The sequence below is a fragment of the Typopeltis vanoorti genome, chromosome 10 (assembly GCF_054136105.1).
Source record: "Typopeltis vanoorti isolate ZY-2024b chromosome 10, IOZ_Tvanoo_1.0, whole genome shotgun sequence".
NCBI lineage: Eukaryota > Metazoa > Arthropoda > Arachnida > Uropygi > Thelyphonidae > Typopeltis > Typopeltis vanoorti.
In genome coordinates this window covers 87,643,201-87,664,961 of record NC_143558.1, presented here as the reverse complement: position 1 = coordinate 87,664,961, position 21,761 = coordinate 87,643,201, and the positions used below count along the sequence as shown (strand labels likewise).

Below are 21,761 nucleotides of genomic sequence, written 5' to 3'. Positions count from 1 at the left end.
CTATTAAAACAAACAGGAACATGGAAAACAGCAGCTGATTTGTAGAAATAAAATACTTTAGCTATTTAGGCATAATTTTTACTGAAGATGACAAATTAAATATTGAAGGAGAAAAGAGAATAAGGTAAACTGGTTTTGTGGGTAGTTAAATGAATAAATCAGTATGCCATTTGAGAGAAATCAATCAAATCAATGAATTAGATGTATATACAATATTTCAGAAACAAACTGTAACTTAAGAATGTGAGAGTTGGGTTAGAAATAAAGCAGTTGTTCAAAGAATGTAGGCCACAGAAGACCTCTGAGAAATCAGGGAGAATGAATAGATGGCCTCAATTCAGCATTCACTATTGAAGAAAAATTAATTTTTCTTTAATAGTGAATTTCTTTAATTGATCTAGTCTCAGGTGTTATAGTGATTTTAACAGAATTGAAGAAAAAAAGGTTAGCAAAACAGTTAGTTAAATGCCAGGATGTTAGGAAAGGGATTCAAAAGTAAAGCAAAATGTAGGTAGAAAGATGCAGTTAGAAGTTCCTTAGAAGGCTGAAATATAAGATTTGACAATATTGAAGTCCTGGAAGCTAAGACTAATTAGGAGAAAGATAGGAAGTTAAACTATCCCATATTACTACACCTCTACACCCCTAACTTGCTGTCAGAGACAGGTTGGGTCTTCTGTGTTTCCACAACAACATCCAGGAGTCTCGGTTTGTTGCATGGCTGGTGAGCTGTCTATTTTTGTAATCAGAGGTTGACCTTTATAGATGTTATCCATTTAGTTCTTGGTCTTCCTTTTTTCTTTTTCCTTCTAATCTTGCATACAGAATAAGGTTAAGTAACCTTTTTGATGGCATTCTCTCGACATGTCCGTACCATTGAAGTTTTCTTCTTTTGATCTTTTCTATTAATGAGTCTATATTTTAGGTCTTGTCTTACAGTTTCATTTGTTTTCTTTTCTGTCCATTTTGTTTTATTTATTTTTCTGAGACATTTCATCTCAAAAGCCTCCAGTTTTCGTATCTCTGTCTTCTTGAGTGTCCAAGTTTCTGAAGCATATAGCACAGTGTGTATTATAATTGCCTCGTATCTGCCTGTATGGGTAGGTTTTCTATAAACTGAGAAAACCAAGGTTCCATCAGGCTGGCAGGTGACTAGTGTGTCTAGGAAAGGGAGGCTGTTGTTTTCCTCTTTTTTCCAGGGTGAACTTGATCCTGGGATGTTGGTTGTTTAAGTGTGTTAAGAAGGAGAGGAGTGTTTCAGAGCCATGTGTCCAAATAGCGAACACATCATCAGAATAGCGAAGACATATGGTTGGTTGTTGTGGAGCAGAGGATAAGGCTTTTTCTTCAAAGGTCTCCATAAAGAATTGGCCAAGGGTGGGGAAAGTGGTGAACCCATGGCTGTCCCCTCCATGTGTATGCAGAATTTTCCCTGCCAAATGAAATAGCCTGAGTTCATTGTGAACTGAAATATGACTGAGATATCAGGAAAAAATTTAGCTTGGATTAGCTCTAAAGTTTCCTTGAGTGGGACATTTGTGAATAAGGAGGAGACGTCAAAGCTGACCATTAAGTCAGTTTGTTGGAGTGTAAGTTTTTCTATGTTGGAAGTCCTGGAAGCTAAGACTAATTAGGAGAAAGATAGGAAGTTAAACTATCCCATATTACTACACCTCTACACCCCTAACTTGCTGTCCTCTTCTGTCAGAGACAGGTTGGGTCTTCTGTGTTTCCACAACAACATCCAGGAGTCTCGGTTTGTTGCATGGCTGGTGAGCTGTCTATTTTTGTAATCAGAGGTTGACCTTTATAGATGTTATCCATTTAGTTCTTGGTATTCCTTTTATCTTTTTCCTTCTAATCTTGCATACAGAATAAGGTTAAGTAACCTTTTTGATGGCATTCTCTCGACATGTCCGTACCATTGAAGTTTTCTTCTTTTGATCTTTTCTATTAATGAGTCTATATTTTAGGTCTTGTCTTACAGTTTCATTTGTTTTCTTTTCTGTCCATTTTGTTTTATTTATTTTTCTGAGACATTTCATCTCAAAAGCCTCCAGTTTTCGTATCTCTGTCTTCTTGAGTGTCCAAGTTTCTGAAGCATATAGCACAGTGTGTATTATAATTGCCTCGTATCTGCCTGTATGGGTAGGTTTTCTATAAACTGAGAAAACCAAGGTTCCATCAGGCTGGCAGGTGACTAGTGTGTCTAGGAAAGGGAGGCTGTTGTTTTCCTCTTTTTTCCAGGGTGAACTTGATCCTGGGATGTTGGTTGTTTAAGTGTGTTAAGAAGGAGAGGAGTGTTTCAGAGCCATGTGTCCAAATAGCGAACACATCATCAGAATAGCGAAGACATATGGTTGGTTGTTGTGGAGCAGAGGATAAGGCTTTTTCTTCAAAGGTCTCCATAAAGAATTGGCCAAGGGTGGGGAAAGTGGTGAACCCATGGCTGTCCCCTCCATGTGTATGCAGAATTTTCCCTGCCAAATGAAATAGCCTGAGTTCATTGTGAACTGAAATATGACTGAGATATCAGGAAAAAATTTAGCTTGGATTAGCTCTAAAGTTTCCTTGAGTGGGACATTTGTGAATAAGGAGGAGACGTCAAAGCTGACCATTAAGTCAGTTTGTTGGAGTGTAAGTTTTTCTATGTTGGCTTTGAAGTGGGCTGAGTTTTTTTATGTGTGACGGTGTGTTGCCAGTATAGTGTGTGAGCTCTTTGGCCAAATGTTTAGCTAATTTGTATATGGGGGAATCAATGCCATCCACTATGGGACGTAATGGCACATTTTCTTTATGTATTTTTGGGAGACCGTAAATACGGGGGGGTGTATAGAGTAAAATGCTTTTAATTTGTTGGTAACTTCTACAGGCCAAGAAGTGACTTTCTTAGGGAGCCTGTGAAGTTTTCTAATTTGTGAGTTGGTGGGATTGTATTCAATTGGGAGGTAAGTAGCCCGATCTAATAGAAGAGCATTAAGCTTACCTGTGTAGTCCTTTTGGTTAAGTACTACAGTTGCATTTCCCTTATCCGCTTTGGTGATAACTAATTCTATATTATTCCTCATTTCCTGCAGAGCTTTATATTCCTTGTTGGATATGTTGGTTTTTAGTGGTCTTGCTTTGGAGAAGACACAAGTTACATCCAGTCTTACACTGTTGGCGATTTGATGTGGAAGGTGGTGGATTCTGCATTCGCTGAATGCAGAATCCGCCAAATGTTTAGCTAGTTTGTATGTGTGAGAATCAATGCCATCCACTATGGGACTTAATGGCACATTTTCCTTATGTATTTTTGGGAGTCCATAAATATGGGAGGGGGGGGGGGGTGGTATGGAGTTAAATGGTTTTAATTTGTTACTGATTTCCACAGGCCAAGAAGTGACCTACTTAAGGAGCCTGTGGAGTTTGCTAATATGTGATTTGGTGGGATTGTACTCGATAGGGAGGCAAGTAGATCGATCTAACAATAGAGCTTTCAGCTTACCTGTGTAATCCTTTTGCAATTAGTTAAGCAATACTATGCCGTTCCCTTTCTCAGCTTTGGTGATTATTATTTTATTACTTTTCTTTAATTCTAGTAGAGATTTAATTTCCTTACTGGGCATGTTGGCTTTTGGTAGTTCAGCTTTGATTAGAACACAAGCCACATCCAGTCTAATATCGTTGGCAATGTGGTTTGGAAGGTGAAGGTGTCGTATCCTGCGTTCAATTCGTATCATAATATCTTCAGCAGGAATTCTTCTGGGTGCAATTGCGAAGTTGTAGCCAAGTGCCAGGGCGTCGAGTACTTCAGATTTCACACTAAATGATGAAAGGTTGACATTATGGTAGGAAGTTGTCATTTAGAGATTGAGTTCTTTCTTAAATTTTCAAATTTTTTGATGTGTCAATCTTGTACTTTTTTAAATTCTTTCTCCGCTGCAGTGCACGAGATGTCGTATAAAATAGACCAAATTTCATGGCCTAAGGTGCTTGAAAGTTCATCTTCGAGTGCCTGTATAGCTGAATTAGCATCATTCAGGAAGCGGCAGGTCATGGCGATTTGTTCCCTGGGCAATGCTTGGCTGGCTCGGTTATAAATACGAAGAGCCTTTTGCTAAGAAAAACGGTGCTTGAATTTGATACAGTTAGGAATTACCTGGTTATCCCTGCAGTGTTTTAGGAAGGCAAGATGATTCAGTTGTCTTGAGAGCTTCAACTTCATTTTACCATAATGGCGTGCTTTTACGTGCGATATCATCTCCGTGGATTATCGTAATTCTCGTGGAAAGGCTTAGACATTGGCTATGCATTTTTTACTAAATAATTTAAGGAAATTACAACGTCAACTAGGATATACATTAAAATAAATTTTAATATACTTCAATATTTCGGCAACGTCACAATGCCATTTTCAAGAAACTTAAGAACAAGACACGTGCACGCAAGCACAACAAACAGTAAGTGAGGAAGAAGCAGGAAGCTATTATTTCTCCTAAAGTCCTGATGGTGCCCCTAGCGGGCAATGTTGGTATTCTTGGGCAATTGAGCTGAAGGTCTTCTGATGTAGGTTTCCCAAATTTGAGGCAGTCTCATGCAGCCAAATTTGTTGAGGTTTGGATTGTTTCTTAAGGCTGAAGCTGATTCCATGAAAAGCCTTTCATATTTGTATTCACTACGGTGTATTATCGTGGCTTTCTTCCACCGTATTCTATGGCAGGTATCCAGCGCATGGTCAGGAAGACCACAGTGGCTGTATTGGTGAAACCGGATGTAGTCCTTGTGTTCTGAAATTCTGATATTTGCTGTCCTGCCTGTTTGGTCAAAGTAGGACAGCTTACAGCTGCTAGGGACCTGGTATACACCAGGTAGGTCTGGGGGGTCTTTAGCAGAGCAGATAAGGGATGACAATTATAATGTTGTGGCCATTATTGGCCAATTGTGGCCAATAACAGCCACAACTTTAACATTGAGCCCAGAAGAAATAAAGTAAGAATACCTGCTGAAGATATTATGATACGAATTGAATGCGGGATATGACACCTTCCAAACAACGTTGCCAACGATATTAGACTGGATGTGGTTTGTGTTCTGACCAAAGCTAAACCACCAAAAGCCAACATGCCCAGTAAGGAAATTAAATCTCTACTAGAATTAAAGAAAAACAAGAAAATAATAATCACCAAAGCTGATAAAGGGAACGGCACAGTATTGCTTAACCAAAAGGATCACACAGGTAAGCTGAAAGCTGTATTGTTAGATCGGTCAACTTACCTCCAGATCGAGTAAAATCTCACCAACTCACAAATTAGAAAACTCCACAGGCTTCTTAAGAAGGTCACTTTTTGGCCTGTGGAAATCACTAACAAATTAAAACCATTTAACTTCCCCCCTCATATTTCTGGGCTCCCAAAAATACATACGGAAAGTGTGCCATTACGTCCCATAGTGGATGGCATTGATTCCCCCACATACAAACTAGCTAGATGTTTCTCCAAAGCTCTCTCACACTATACTGGCAACACACCTTCATACATAAAAAACTCAGCCCACTTCAAAGCCTGCATAGAAAACCTTACACTCAAACACACTGACATATAATGGTCAGTTTTGATATCTCCTCCCTATTCACAAATGTCCCACTCAAAGAATCCTTAGTGCTAATCCAAGCTAAATTTCCTCCCAATATCACAGCCCTATTTCAGTTCACAGTGAACTCAGGCTATTTTGTTTTGGCAAGGAAAATTCTACAAACAAATAGAGGGGACAGGCATGGGTTCTCCGCTCTCCCCACCATTGACCAACTTTTATATATAGGCTTTTGAAGAGAAAGCCTTAAACTCTGCCCCACAAAAACCAACCATTTGGCTTCGCTATGCTGATGATGTGTTCTATTTGGCCACATGGCTCTGATGCATTCCTCTCCTTCCTAACACACTTAAGCAACCAACACCGCAGAATCAAATTCACCCTGGAAGAAGAAAAAAACAACTGCCTTCCTTTCTTAGACACACTAGTCACCCGCCAGCCTGATGGAACCTAGGTTTTCTCAGTCTATAGAAAACCCACCCATACAGGCAGATACATTCACCAACAATCCCACCACCCCTCCTCTCAACAATATGGAGTCATTAAGACACTACACAACAGGGCTAAACTTATCTGTTCAAATGACAATGCTCTAACCACAGAACTAAATCACATTCTCAACACTTTCTCAGCCAATGGCTACCCCTCCCCCACAAAAAAAAATCCAAAAAATATTGAAACCAGTAAATCATAACCCACCTTCCTCCCCTCACAACAAGGATTACTCTTAATCCATCATCATACCCTATATCCGAGGCATATTGGAAAAAATTATAAAAATCTTAAAAAAACATGGCTTTACTTCTTGTTACAGACCATATAAAAAATTGGCATTCCTCATCTGCTCTACTAAAGACCAACCTCCCCCACTACACCTACCTGGTATATACCAGGTCCCTTGTAGCTGTAAGCTGTCCTACTTTGGCCAAAGAGGTAGGACAGCAAATATCAGAATTTCAGAACACAAGGACTACATCCAGTTTCATCAATACAGCCACTCTGGTCTTGCTGACCATGTGCTGGATACCTGCCATAGAATTCGGTGGAAGAAAGCCACGATAATACACCGTAGTAAATACAAATATGAAAGGCTTTTCGTGGAATCAGCTTCAGCCATAAGAAACAAACCAAACCTCAACAAATTTTGCTGCATGAGACTGCCTCAAATTTGAGAAACCTACATCAGAAGACCTTCAGCTCAATTGCCCAAGAATACTAACATTGCCTGCTAGGGGGCACCATCAGGACTTTAGGAGAAATAACAGCTTCCTGCTTCTTCTTCGCTTACTGTTTGTTGTGCTTGCATGCACGTGTCTTGTTCTTAAGTTTCTTGAAAATGGCAATGTGACATAGCCGAAATATTGAAGTATATTAATATTTATTTTAATGTATATCCTAGCTGACGTTGTAATTTCCTTAAATTATTTAGTAAAAAAAAAAATTTATACCTAATGGTATTTTATCAGACACTCTTTGCCTTCTTCTTTTGCTTAAAATTGCAACAGATTTTTTTTCTTTTTTTTTTGTAAGATGCCCATTACTATATAATATCCAGTGCTTAACCACTGTAGATATGTTGAAAATATAATAGGAAGGATATTCTGTATGGAATGATTAAAAATTTATGCTCATTTTTTTCGGATTTTTTACTGCAACTCCCCCCCCCCCCCCTTTCTCCTCTCCTTGAACTCAGTTACATAACTACTTTAAATTTCTACAGCTTTCAGACAGTGTTCAAAATCTCTTATTTCAGTTTACCATTTTAAGAAAAGAAATAAAGCAATAATATTGTTGTATACTCGAAGCTTCTAATTCGGTACTCTTTCTTTGAATCTGAAATCAGCTGTTCACCGGTTCCCAAGTGCAAATGTCTGAAATTATTCTAAGATTTAAAAATACTATGCTATATTTTCAATACGTAAAACTATATACCACACGAAAGAAAGTTCAGTTGTGTTATTTTTGTTTATTTTTTTTTTTATTTTTTAAATCTAAATATTACTACTTCTATTGCTGCTGATTGCTGTTTCTGAAATACGTCTCAGAAATTCTGGACAATAATCCTCTTAGCTGGAGGAAAAGCTAAAAGTCTTCAATTACTCTTTTGAGAAACACAAGAGAGAAAGCTTCATAGAAGTCGCACTAAATTGTCTCAAGCAAGAATGTCGAGTCGTTTAGTAATAGTAAATTTCCTTCACTTTACTGACAATATAGGCTTTATGATGCAGTATTTATGCCAGGAATGATTTCTTTATTTATAGTGATAGTTTCAGTTTTATTATTGAAAAATTCTAAATTCTTTGATACAATTATCTTGAAAAAAAGATTTGAATTTTTTTAAGAGAAAAGGCATATATTTTTTACATAATCATTTATTTTTTGAGTTGGTGGTGGTGGGGGGAGGGGGGGTTTAAGACCTCTTCAATCTGCAGGCAATTGTTACAAACGTAAATCACTTCGGGAACATGCTCATGCAGTTTAGTGTAAAATAGTAACAAAAGTTTTTTTTTTACTTCAATAATGTCACGTATTTAAACTAGAAGAAAATGTCGTTATATCTGATGATGTTAGAACTCTTACATAAATATTTTTTCTGGCATGAATTTTCAGCTATAATGTAATCAATTTAAAGATTTTTGCACTCTTGTATTGACAAAAGAAATATGTGCAGTAATTTCTTCTTTCTACTATAAAAAAAAAAAACCAGATAATAACAGAAGAAAAATATGTAGTATTTTCTTTTTCATTGGGTGAATTTACAATGTTCTTTCTTTGTGTTTTGAAATGAAAGTGCAAATGATTATTTTCTTACCATTTTTGCCAATAGAAAATCTGCTATAATTATACAAGGGACATTTTACTGTTTTTCTCCCACAGGAGAAAAGAAATAATGCAATAATATTGTTCAATCTGTCAAACTTTATTGTAGTGCACATATTTATTATCAAACTTTGCTGTTTTTATAATAAAAAAATATTCGTGCTACTTTGAAAAATTCTAATCTCTGGCACACACTAATATGAAAATTTAGTAGATAAAGTTTTGCCAAACTGTATTCTTATTTACAAAAAAAAAGAACCAATTTTGTAATAGGCATATCTGAAAAAAGGTTGTATTAGGTGAGATTGTGGTACACAGAATGTTTCCAAAATTAAGAAATAAAACTTCTCAGAGAATGATTTAACCTAATATTCAGAGATTGTTGTCTCCCTTCTCATATTGTTTTTTTTTGCATACATAGCATTTGCGTTGAGGTTTTTTTTATTAGCCGTGGCTGGTAGGCTCTCGGGATAATGGTTGGAGGTAGCAGCGTTCAACTGCAGAAGTCTCGAAGGATTGCCAGCTTACCTGCTTGTTGAAGAAGGCGCATATGCATGTAGCAATGCTTTCACGATTTCTATTCTGTAATCTAGATATGTTATGGTAGACAAACATTTCTTTTTGTGCAGGAGGAAACTGTTCCAAACAAAAAAATCTAATATATGTCCAAACACTTTTTTATAATATTTTTTATGCTGTTTTCTCATTACAGAGTAGAATGATAGCTACTGATCGCACCTGTCGACTCCACCCATAGTGTTGTTGTATGCACCCACAGCAATGGGTTTTGCTTTCGTGAAACCATGCCTCTCTACGGATTCCATTGAGGGATTGTGCAGGAAAGATAGAAAAACATCTTTTTTGTCTTTCCAACGTAGTGCAAAGACTTTTCCTCGCTGATAAGCTCGGATTTCCCCTTTGATAATTTTCCTAATGCCAGAACTCAAGGAATATCTCGCCTTTTTGCATTTACAGTATCATAACTATCTGTACAATGCTGCAAAAGCAAATCAGCGAGTTCAAGGCACAGTAATTATCCATTGTAATTCAATAACCTTTACCAAGTAAAAGGTCTAGTAACTGTATTACTGCATGCATCGACAAGGAGAGATCCGAATATTTATCATGCTCGATTACAGTCTGCTTTCCCGTATAAGGTTTGAAATCCCAAAGATATCCACTTTCGGATTCACAAAGCATAAAAATTTTACCCCCATACTTTGCTTTCTTTTGGGAAATATACTGCTTACATTTCAGTCTACCTTTGAATTCACTATTGCCCTACTCAACTTTGCATCATCAGCAAACAAATGAACTGTTGCTCTTAGATCATTTCCTATATTGTTAATGAATAAATTAAACAGCACCGGTCCAAGAACAGAACCCTGTGGCATACCACTAGTCACAAGCCGTCTTTTGGACTCTACTCCTGAATAAACTACTCCCTGATATCTCTCCATCAACCACCCACCTATCCATCTAACCAACCCTATATCCATTCCCATACGTTGCAGTTTACAGATTAGAATTCCATGTGGTATCCTGACAAATGCCTTAGCCAGGTCAAGCAGTATCACTGTAAACCCATTACCCTTATCCAGTTCAGCCGTCACCTTGTTATAAAACTTGAGCAAGTTACTGAGGCATGATCTACCCTTCACAAAGCCATGCTGTCCCCCATACAGTATCTCGTTTTCATCAATCCATTCCTGTATTTTTCCCTTGACTACTTTCTCCAAGACCTTGACAACGACTCCTGATATGCTGATCGGTTGGTAATTTGCAACCGTAGTCTTGGATCCTCCTTTATGCAGTGAAACTATTTTCCCCTCTTTCCACACCTTCGGGACTAAACCAGATCCGAGACTCAGATTAAACAACATGGTCAAGGACACTGATAATTCCTTAGCCGCTTCACACAAGACCCGTGCCAGTATACCATAGAATCCCACAGATGTATTCACATTAAGGTTCTGTAATAGACTATTCACCTCTACTTCATTCATCACAATTGCCGTATAAACTAATGGTTCCTTCATTTCTTCAATGTCACCACCTGGATGATATACTTTTGCAAAGTGAGCATCATTAACTCCACTATATCGACTGATTCAGTGACCTCCTTACCATTGTCATTCCTTAAAATCATTTTGCCGTGTACATTTTTTATCTTGCTTGCAGCATATTGAAAGAACTGTTTGGGATTCTCTTTTGCTTGTATAGCTAGTTTCCTTTCATAATCCGCTTTTGCTTATTTTACTCTTCTGGTTTACCGCTCGTTACCCTTCTGGCCTGCACTTTATACCGTTCGTGTGGCTGCAGGTCACCCCTTTCTTTAAATTCCCTCCACAGTTGTTTCTTTTTTTGCAGCTCAAGCTGAATGGTGTTATTCATCCCTACTTGTTTTACTATTCGGACCCTAAGTGTATAATCAGTCATAACTTCCTGTAAATGCTCCTTGACCACTTCCCATGCTCTATCGACATCCAGCCCTTGCAGTTTTACATGCCATGGCACTGATCCAAGCAATCTCCTAAGCTTGTCATACTTGCCAGCATGGTAATTCCACATATACCCTGTCTTAATAGAAAATTCCACACCTTTAGCCACCTCCCAGGAGGCTAAAGGTGTGGAATACATCTTTAGCCACAGAATGAATCTCTCACCAATAGGTGGCAACATGGTCATATTCATTACGGTCAAATTCTCAGATGCTATTACCAGATCAAGCACTCTCAAACCCCTAGTATTTTCAATTACATGTTGTCTCAGATAGTTATCCCTTAATAATTGAATAAAATCCATTTCTTTCCTCACACGTGTCCTCTCCACCTTCCAATCAATGTTACTATAGTTGAAATCCCCCATAATAATTACCCTCCTTCCACTCATTTCATCAATTTGTTTATGCATACCAACTCCACCATCTATCCCATCACTTGGTCTATAGCAGCACCCAACTGTATATTTTGTTCTGCCAGTCTCAATCTCACACCAAATAGCCTCAAATGAGTTCTTTTCACTATCCTGCAATACAACTTCAATTCTCCTTGGCTGCAGTTCATCAGTTATCATCAATAAGACTTCCCCCCCCATTTTATTCTCTCTGTCCTCCCTCCTAAACACACTATAACCTACACATTCTATCCCACTAACTATATCATCTTCTGCCAGCCATATTTCACTAATGCCAATAACCTGTGACCAGGAAGAGCCAATTAATGCCAAAAATTCTTCCTTCTTGTTCCTAATACTCCTGGCATTAGTATACATAAAATGCAGAGGTCCCTTTGTCCCACCCTTATCTTGATGCGTTATTCTAACTATCCCATTCCGATTTCTTGTCCTTAGTACTGGCTCGGGTACATTATATACATTCTTACACTCAACTGTCTCATTGATGTCTGCATATCCACTTCCCTCCCCTCCTTGGTAGTTCTAGTTTCCCTGGTTCTGCACATCCATTTTCACTTCATTCAAGCAACACCTTTTCTAGTCTCTGCACACTAAATCCATTCAAATGCAATCCATCCATCCATCTTGTATAAATCCTTTTGCCCATCAAACTCATTCTTCACGTCCACGAATTCCACACCACACCATTTGCATAACCTGCGCATAAAGTCATTTGAGATTATGGCCCTCCTTCTAAACTCCTCTCTGTCATACCGTGGCAACAGACCCACCATCCTAACTCTGTCACTCTTTTCTTTCGCTACCTTTAACAATACTTTCAAGTCCTCTCTCATAAAAAATATATCTCCTTTCAATTCATTCGTGCCCGCCACAACTATCAATTCTTTCACTTTCTGTTTTTGCGCTCTAATACTCTCACATCCTTAAATTTCGCACCCAGTAAGTATGATTTAGTTAAACTCCCATCTATCACTCCTCTTAATAACGAGTCACCACACAACCCTCTTTCCTTCATTTCTGAAACTCTCCCACTCTAACGCTTATTTTTCCTTTCAAACACTTGTTTATTTCCGTTAGCCGAGGAACTCTGGAAAGAGTTTTGCAGGTGCTCCAATTCCCGCTGCGCACTGTGTATCACTCCGCACAACCTAGCGATCTCACTCCCTACAAATAATTCCTCATTTTTTTCATCATTTAAACCATTTTCTCTCTCTGTATAATTGCTTTCACTCTCTCTTTGGTCACCGCTCTCATTGCCATCTTGTACAACATCACAATTCCCTATCAAGCCACTATTTTTCACTCATATTCTGGCTTTCTTCAACCATAACTATCTCATGACCTGACGTTCAATTCCTCACTTTCTGCACATTCTCCCACCACTATCACTTTCCATCCAAACTCCAGTCTCCTTCGGGAAAGCATACATCCCAAACATATCACATTGGACAAATTCCCTCACATTACAGTTTTTGAACAAAGGCGTCGTATTTTTGGACGCCATTATCTTACGTCGCATTGGTGCCATGTAATATTCTATGAAACGTATCGTTAAAATACTAAGTTCAATAAAACGGAATTCACACCAAAATCACACAGACACAAGAAGCTAACAAAAATAAACAATACTACGTTAAGATTTAAACCAATATTCCAATTTTCACTCAAAATTATACTCATCTTTCGGGAGCTCTCTGAAAACACTACACACCATGTAGCCCTCTAGCGGCGAAGTGGGTTATCTGTGAATATCTGCGAATTATTCTTCAAAATGTGATTTTTGAACAAAGACAACATAACCTAGAACATTGGGAGCCATTTTTTTAAATAATATTTAAAATAATTATCATGAATTCATTTCTTAGAAAAATGTTCTGGCGAGTAAGCGATTAGACAAAATTAGCACAAAAACCGTAAACATTGGTTCTCCAAGGTAATGCAATATTTAAGTGAAGAAATTATGAGAATTTATATTTTGTCATGGAATTATAAACTGTAAAATAAAAAGAGAAAATAAAAATAATTCTATATTTTTAGTTTCTTTAAATATAACTAACAGTCAAGTTGACCAGCATAAAACAAGGAACTGCATTTCTTGTTACAGAGAAATGAGACTCAGCTTCCCGAGATAATCTGTTTAAGTGTTCTCTACAGTGTGAAGGATTATCACACCTTCTGAAGGACAGAACAGCCAAATTGAACTTCTTATCCATGTTCTTTCAACAGGTGTATTGAATCGTATCCAGATTTAGGTGAACGTATATATATATATATATATATATATGTGTGTGTGTGTGTCCTGGCCGGTTGGAGGGTTAAAATGTATGAAAGTATCTGTTGTGGGACACTGATGTCGATGAAAATGAAATCAATTCACCAGATTCGAACTGGGATCCATATGAAAATCATTTAAACAATGAATCTGAAGAACTATTTTCAGCAGATGATTAAAATTAACATGAAAATTGAGGTTAATAATTATTATTTGTTTTTTAAGACTTACATCTATTGTAATATTTTAAATAAATTTATGTAATAAAAAATTAATCTGATTTATTTATAAACACTGCCTATTTTCTTATATAATAATGTATTGTAACTACTTAAATGTGTTCATCTAAGAAATTAAGCTTCCTTTTTTATACTTGATGTATAAGACGACCCATGATTTCGAGGGGGGGGGGGGGGACTGGCCTTGAGAACTCAACACTACAGGACATAGGATACACCGAGATGTAGAGCTGACCACCTTATCCTGTGAACGGTTTGAGGTCAGATGATCAATAAACCCTCGACACCACAAGGTAAAAGAGGGTATAAAGAAGATAAGATGAGATGAGATGATTTCAAGAGGTTTTCTGTAGTATTTGAGTTGTCTTATATGCCGATATATATGGTAGTTCAGTAGCAGTAAGAAATGCTTTCTGGAGACCATGCCCTGAAAACTGAGAAATTTCCTGAGCAGCTAAAGGAAATGTCATGTTGTTTCCCCCTTTATTACATGTCGTGTGGGGTGAAACTTCAAGGGCATGCCAAACATATTACACAGAATTCCAAACTTCCTTCTAAAAGTGTTCCATACACTGGGTGCTAGATAGCATCCAGAACCAAACATCGCAGAGAAAACTTGTCTTTCTTCGCTCCTGCCTCTCCCCGTTTCTAACTCAATGAGACATGCATGTGTCACACACACACACACTATAACCTCATAGTACCACCCAAAATTCAGAGGTAAACATTGTGAGGTGTGGTGTAAATCTCTGCCCAGTAGATCTGCTCCTTTTGACCCTCTTGACACCATCATTTCCTGAAGGCCACACACATCTGGGTCATGCTTTACAGGTCCAGTGGACAACTACTGCTACCCCTCCCCCACAAGAGGGGTAGCAGTAGTTGCAAGCATTAAAAATTCAACCTAGCATCCCAGTACCTTCTGGCTTGTAGGCAAGAAAGCATTTGACAGTCAACATTCTATTAGGTAATTGCTACCATGTCACGGTAGCATCGTTAATGATCCCTCTATAGATTCACCTAGAGAAACTTTGTTGACTTTTACTTCTAAATGGTCAAGTTTGGGGCAATGATCATGCCGGAGCAACACAATCACTCCTCTGAGCTCCAGTCTGATGACCTCACAAAATCATTCAGTCAATAGTAGTGACAGGCAGAGTGTACAGAGTGGCCCATTCAGCCACTGCATACAAACTACATGTCAAAAGCCTTAAAGTCCAGTAACATAGTGTATCCATTTCCCTTGACTAACTCAACTGTAACGTTATTATAAAATATGAATAAGTTGTTGTTCAAACATGGTCTTCCTTTAATAAACCCACGCTGTTCTTTGCAAAGTATAGATTCTCTGTCAACCCATATCTGTTTATGAACTCTTAAATGTATGTCAGGTCAATAAATTCAATTTCATTCTTCCCATGCGATTTCACTACTACCCAATCAATGTTCAGCTAATTAAAGTCACCCATGGACAAACATACAATGCACGCGCACATGCACACACAGATATACACAAAAATAATACAAATATATACATACCGTACATAAATATATCCATATATACAAAAACTACTACAAAAAGACTACAACAGTAAAAAACTAGTGATACAACTTCAGAATGGATAAAAATAAATAGGTTTTTATTTTTATGGTAGGGATTTAGGTTTATAATTATTAAATTAACAAGCCAAGGGAGTATAAACTCCATATATAGGTTGTCTGAATGGGATAAAAATAAACAGGTGTATGACAGGGAACTAAGTTCATAATTACTAAATTAACAAGCCATGGATGTGGGTTGTCTGAATGGGATCGACAGAATGGAGTTCCATACTGCTAATCCAATTGCAAGACAAAAAAATCCTAAGCTGAAAATCCACATCCGAACTATAAAGATATGTTAACAATTAAGGTCTATACTCTTTTTCAGGTTATCTTGGAAATAAAGAAATATACTACAGGCCATGCCGCTTGAACTAATATCCCGCTACCATGAAGGTAGCGGGATATTAGTTCACTGTTACAACATTATGGCAACAGTGAAACACGTTTGTAAATAAGCACATGCATAGAAAATCCCCTAAAAGCCGTCATTGCCTGAATCACACCATTCTATGTATAACATTACATTATGATTGCTAATATGAAATTGCATGCCCCAAGGGAATTAATTGATAGGCTGTAACAAAGTAGATGTCATATTATAAACTGGCTTAAGATAAGCAGTGATTGTTCATGCTTTGATGTGAACTTCACTCGTCACAACACACATTTCCAAATATGACATATTTTATTACAATAATATATACATAAACACTCTTATCCCTTCATTAATTTAATGAGGAAGCTCCTCAACACCACTCAGGCTGTTGGTAGTATCATTAGATTGTGCATCTTCACTAAATAAAGATTCAGAGCTGTCATCTACCGTGAAACACACGCTTTCCACCACCTTATCTATCATTCCATCAAGGGCCCAGAATTTTTCTTCTTCTTCAATAACATGGGTTACGTAACTTTTCCATGTGTACTCAGTAATTTTTTGAAATCCTTACATGACTAGTCTTTCAACATCTGAAATTCTGAAAGTTGTATTTTTAGCTTCAATATACCCTTAATTTGTGCCCAGTGAGTTCTATGGGGTTCAGTTCACAATGGTATGGTGGAAGACGAATAACTGTGTGTTCTTTCTGTACATCAATACTGTCAATGCAATATTTTTGAAACAGATTTTTGACGTTTGCCACCAAGTTCAATAGTTCTGTTTTCACCATATCAGAAGTAAATGTGATTCCTTTTTCCTTCAGTCACTTCTGAATGTCCTTTTTGCATGTAACCATGGCACATTTTCCAGTCAGACAGAATGGTGGGGCACTGTCCATTACAATAACACTGTTAGGCTCAATGTTTGGCAAAAACATGTTCGTGAACCAATGTTCATAGTGCTTTCCATCTATTTTCCTTATGATAATTGCCTTGTGATTTCTATGCTCGTAAAATTTCAAGGGCCCCTGGTTCAAATCTATCTTTGCTGCCAGCGTTATTATACGAGATCTCTTTCCACTCGGTGCTTTCAGGCCTGTCATTAAGCCCAACAAAAATGCTCAACAAGCACTTTTTATTGTTGTATCCTGGAGAAATTTAGTGCAGATGGGACCGGAATTCACCCAGGTTTCGTCTGTATAATAAATTTTTCATCACTCCCAACGATATTTCCTGATAGAACGCAAATACTGGCGATGCCATAAAATTATATCTTTCCTTTCAAGTAATGCCAATGATTGCTTCCTTGTGGCATAAACGAGCCCAAGGTCCTTTAACAACCAGCAAGTTGTTGTTAATGAAGTGTGAGGGAGATCATTATTGTTTACAGCAATCATTACCGTGTATACATATTGTAGGAATTTCATCCCTTCAGAAGAAATCTTGCACTTTCTGACGAATTGATGACAGCATAAAGTCATCGTATTTCACCGAGCGTGTACATACATAGTCCTATTACACTAGGCCTCTTCTTCCCCAGCGTACACAGTTGTCTTGTCGTGGTCAGTTCCTTCTTTATTCGGTATACTGCCGTCTTGCTTACACCTGTCAGTTTCACTGTTTGCTTCAAGATATTGTCCACTGTTTTATCAGGATTTTTCATCTGTAAACCAGCATAAACATTTAGTATGATGTGCTTTTCAGAGTTTCTCAGAGGTTTGTCTTTAGGATGCGTTACTAATTTAGGACTACCGTGAGTAGGAATACAAGAGCCAACACCACCAGTCATCTCCGCCATGTTTAGGGTAAAGTCGGTGGTCATTGGAGACGATGTGATAGATAATTGCATTTTCCAAAAATAAGTTCCCTGTAACAATTTAATGGTGTGAAACATAATTCTAGCATCGGCAAGTAAGGAAGTATAAAATAATTATATACAAAGTACCACACGATGTGATAATGTAAAAAATTTAAGGAACTATTTTATGCAGTGTAAGCCTATAGAACGAATGGCAAGAAAAGTCAGAAATGTAGCTTATTCCGCTACTTCCAAAATAACCTGGAAAAGAGTATAAATGCTAAAATGTGTAGGTCTGTTTTGTTATATTTGTTATCAAATTTCACTCTTTGTTTATAATGGAATAATACAATGTACAAGTTAAAACATAAAATCAATGTATACAGTATTGTATTGTAATAAATAATGCACAAGCATAGTGCTTCTGTACATTTAACAGTAAAATAATCAGATAGAAACACATGGAACAAGGTTAATTTTTCAAAGTTGCTGATTTATTAATTAAATACTTTAACAGAAGGAGCAGGGGAGGTTAGGTAATGAACAAATTCATCAAATTCAGGAATTGACGTATCTGTAGGAGTGGCCTTCTAAAACTTTGTACATTGTAAATCCATCTTGGTGTGCAAAGATTTCCTTTAATTTTCTGCATAAATTTCTCTGTGGAAAGCAACTGCAACTTCAATCATTCTTCTATCCCTTTCCTCAAACAACCAAACTGCACAGGCAAATGCTTCCGTCAATATTCTCATAGTAAACTATTTTGGGGACTTGGCTTCTTCTTCTGGAAGTTTCTATGTCTCCAGCTCTTCTTACAGAGCTTTCAACAATGCTCTACATATTCCTCGTCAACCATCAAGTCCCCACTCTCTAGTTAGCTGCATTATCTTGTCATTCTTGTCTTTGTCGAATCATGTGAATGCATGAACACATATTTTCAGCAGCTTCTTCCAAACACCATTTATACACTCTGCAGTCACCTCACTTCCCTGCTGTGTCGGCAAGATATTACATTCCTTCCAAAAGTCTTTGAGGGTTTTTAACCCTCAGAGACTTTTGGATGATCTAAGTTATAGTAAAAGTATTTTTTAAATAATGTCTTGATGCATTCGTTGCAGGAGTAAGGTGGTATTTGGACATGCTAACAGAATGGCTGTCATAAGCACAATGTGGTCGTGGAATGACTGTGTATATGCACGCACGCACGCGCACACACACACACACACACATTAATGGGAGTCATTATAGAGTAATGACCATATTCATGACAGCAATCAGGATTAATGTTTGGGGAAAATTTGGAGAAAAAGAACAAAGTTAAAAATAATGATAAGTAACTGATGGATTTCTGTTCAGGACCTGGACTAAGAATATGTACAAATACATATGGAGAGAAGATGCAAAAACTATGAAAAGGCATCACTGATTATGTTACTGTTGATGGTGATATCTTCATGTTAGTCCAGGATGCATGAACATAAAGCAGATTTGAAACAGGATGTGATAATCTTAAGCAGAATAACAATTAATTTCGTACTGAAAATGAAAATATGTAGAAAAGTTTTAAAAAGAATCGCAGTTGAGCAACTTTCAGAGGTAAATTGTAGACTTCAATATGCACATGAGCATAGTGCTTCTATACATTTAACAGTAAAATAATCATATAGAAACACACAAAACAAGGTTAATTTTTCAAAGTTGCTGATTTATTAATTAGACACTTTAACAGAAGGAGCAGGGGAGGTTAGGTAATGAACATTATAATATACGGTACTTTTCAATAATATACAAATATTTGTATATTATTGAAGACCCAGTGATAGATTAAGAAAACAATGATTGAGTTGGAGAGGAATATGTCAAAGTTGTCTGCAAGGATAGAAATTTCAGAACTTCATGGCGGGATTTGGGAGGTTAAAGAGGTAGTAACGGAGAAGAAAAAAACATAGTGAAAGTCACTAGTATATAAATTTGAATGTGCTGTAAAAGTAGCTAAACGAACGTTATCATAGGTACGTTATCATAGGTAAACTAAAACTAATATAAGTCGAAGAATGAAAATTCACCACTTTTCTATTAAGAAAAAAAAAACAACCTAAGTTTTCATTAACAAAACAAAGATATCAACCTGACCTCTGGTTGAATTTTCGCACATTATCACGAGTATGCATATCAAAGCATTACAGATACATTAACTCTCAATCAAATTCTATATAAATAAATAAATCCATTAATACCATTTATTTCCCAAAGGGGATATGCAGAACTTCTTTTAACCCTCACTTCTGGAAATTGGTAAGCAGACAGTCTCTACAGCTAGTCATCAATGGCAGTTGAGTGGGCTGAAGATGATTCCCAAAAACTACAGGAGGGTAGATATGGCAGTTTGTTCCTAAACACTAATTGGTAATACTCTTGGAAATAATGTAATTCTGTGGTCAATTTTTATGAGTTTACAGGAATAAAATGTTTCTAGGAGGAAAACTTAACTGTGTCAAAGAATGACAAACTTAGGAACCAGTAGTAAAAAGGTTCCTCCAGTTGGAAACCAAAATGAAACCTGCAATGGACCGAGCCCAAAGAAAGATCATGGAATGGAAGCATTCCATGATCTTTCTTAACACATCTTAACACCTACACAAAATTTCAAAAATGGAAAAAAGTCTCTAACACAATATATCAAAAAAAATGCCTAGTTCAAAAAAGTTAATATAATTTTTCTTACTTTCCTAAGGAAGGCAGTTTACTTTTGATTATCTTTTGGTCCTCAATTCCAAGAGTATTGAAACCTGGAAGCCTGTATAATAATAAAAAGCGTGAAACTAGATTTTATCAAAAGTAATACCATTTCATCTTGAAATCAATTTAACTTAGTGACTAGACAAAATCTGAACTTCTTTTTTTTTTTAAATCCTTAGTTTCCCAGATCAAGAATTTTGTACAACAAATATCTAAAAAACACCACATTAGAAACATTTCATAATGCTATTATCAAAGCTAAATATACAGATTTACAATAAATCGAAAAATACAGTTGACTCTCACCACAGCAACACCAATATAACAAACTGGTGTTTGCTATGGCGAGAGTTCCAAACAAAGTCCACAGACAACACTATAATAAAGAAAATCCACTATAGTTATTGAGGATGTGGTCTAAATCAAAACTTACCAAATCAGTGATTCAATCTACAAAGAAACTAACATTAAGTAATTAATTTGTTTTCCAATTGCATAGTGGTAACACCAGAGATTACCGTTTACACAAGTTTGAGAAGACAAAAAAAATTAAACTATATTACGATGATAGTGGATTACAAGGCGATGCAAAATTTTACCCACCAATTTCTACAGTGGTTGACACAAACATATATCAGCAAATTCAATCTAATACTACTTGATGATATAGTGAATAATGTGCTTAAATTCTGAAACTTCGGTTGCACTGTAATACAAGGCTTTTGTAACCAGGGGAAAATAGGCAGAGTATGTCTTGAATGAAAACAGCATAATTAAATAATTCAAGAATTATATAATTAAACACTGGTTTGATAATTCAAGTGCTTTGTTTGTCACAAAGACATCATCTGGGATACAATAAAAAAGTGTAATAACACAAACAAGTGGAAGACAGAGTAGAAGTCTTAGGAAGAATGCCTTGTATGGGTGATGGTAGCTAAGATTGGCTGATGAGCAAGAGAAGAATTACGGTTTCCCAAATCTTGGAAGTTTCACGCAACTATATTTATTTAGATTAGATTAGATTAGGATGGTTTTTCTAAATTAAACAGCTCAATTCCAAAGATATCTTTTAAGTTTGTATTTGCTGAGTGAAGCACAACAGTTTTTTTTTTCGTTTGATTTCAACTGATTTCATTTTGTGCAAGGTATGGTCAGCTAGATTTGAGTGACCATAGCTGTGGAGGCAGATACATTTCTTGTGGTCAAGTTGGTTCTGAGTAGGTCTTCCAGTTTAACCATAATGTGATAAGTTGCAATAACAAGCATATGAGGTTTGAAAGCAGCCCAGATTACATAGCTTTTAACAGTTCTAGGTATTTTTTTCTGAGGTGCCTCAGATATAGAGAATAGTAACAGCATTAATATAATCTGTATGGTGAGAGGGATGTGAGGTGGTGAGAGGAACAATAATTTGTTAATC

The 21,761-nt window shown here is 36.8% G+C and overlaps 1 protein-coding gene across 3 annotated transcripts in view; it reads right to left on the bottom strand.

The window, feature by feature from the left end:
- Parp1 (Poly-(ADP-ribose) polymerase) overlaps positions 1-21,761 on the bottom strand; it is a 583,272-nt gene that overhangs the window by 415,617 nt on the left and 145,894 nt on the right. For all 3 annotated transcript variants that reach the window (XM_090399735.1, XM_090399736.1, XM_090399737.1), the window contains exon 5: positions 20,325-20,396. In XM_090399735.1, the coding sequence (XP_090255861.1) occupies positions 20,325-20,396 (72 nt within the window). The remainder of the gene's footprint in view (positions 1-20,324; positions 20,397-21,761) is intronic.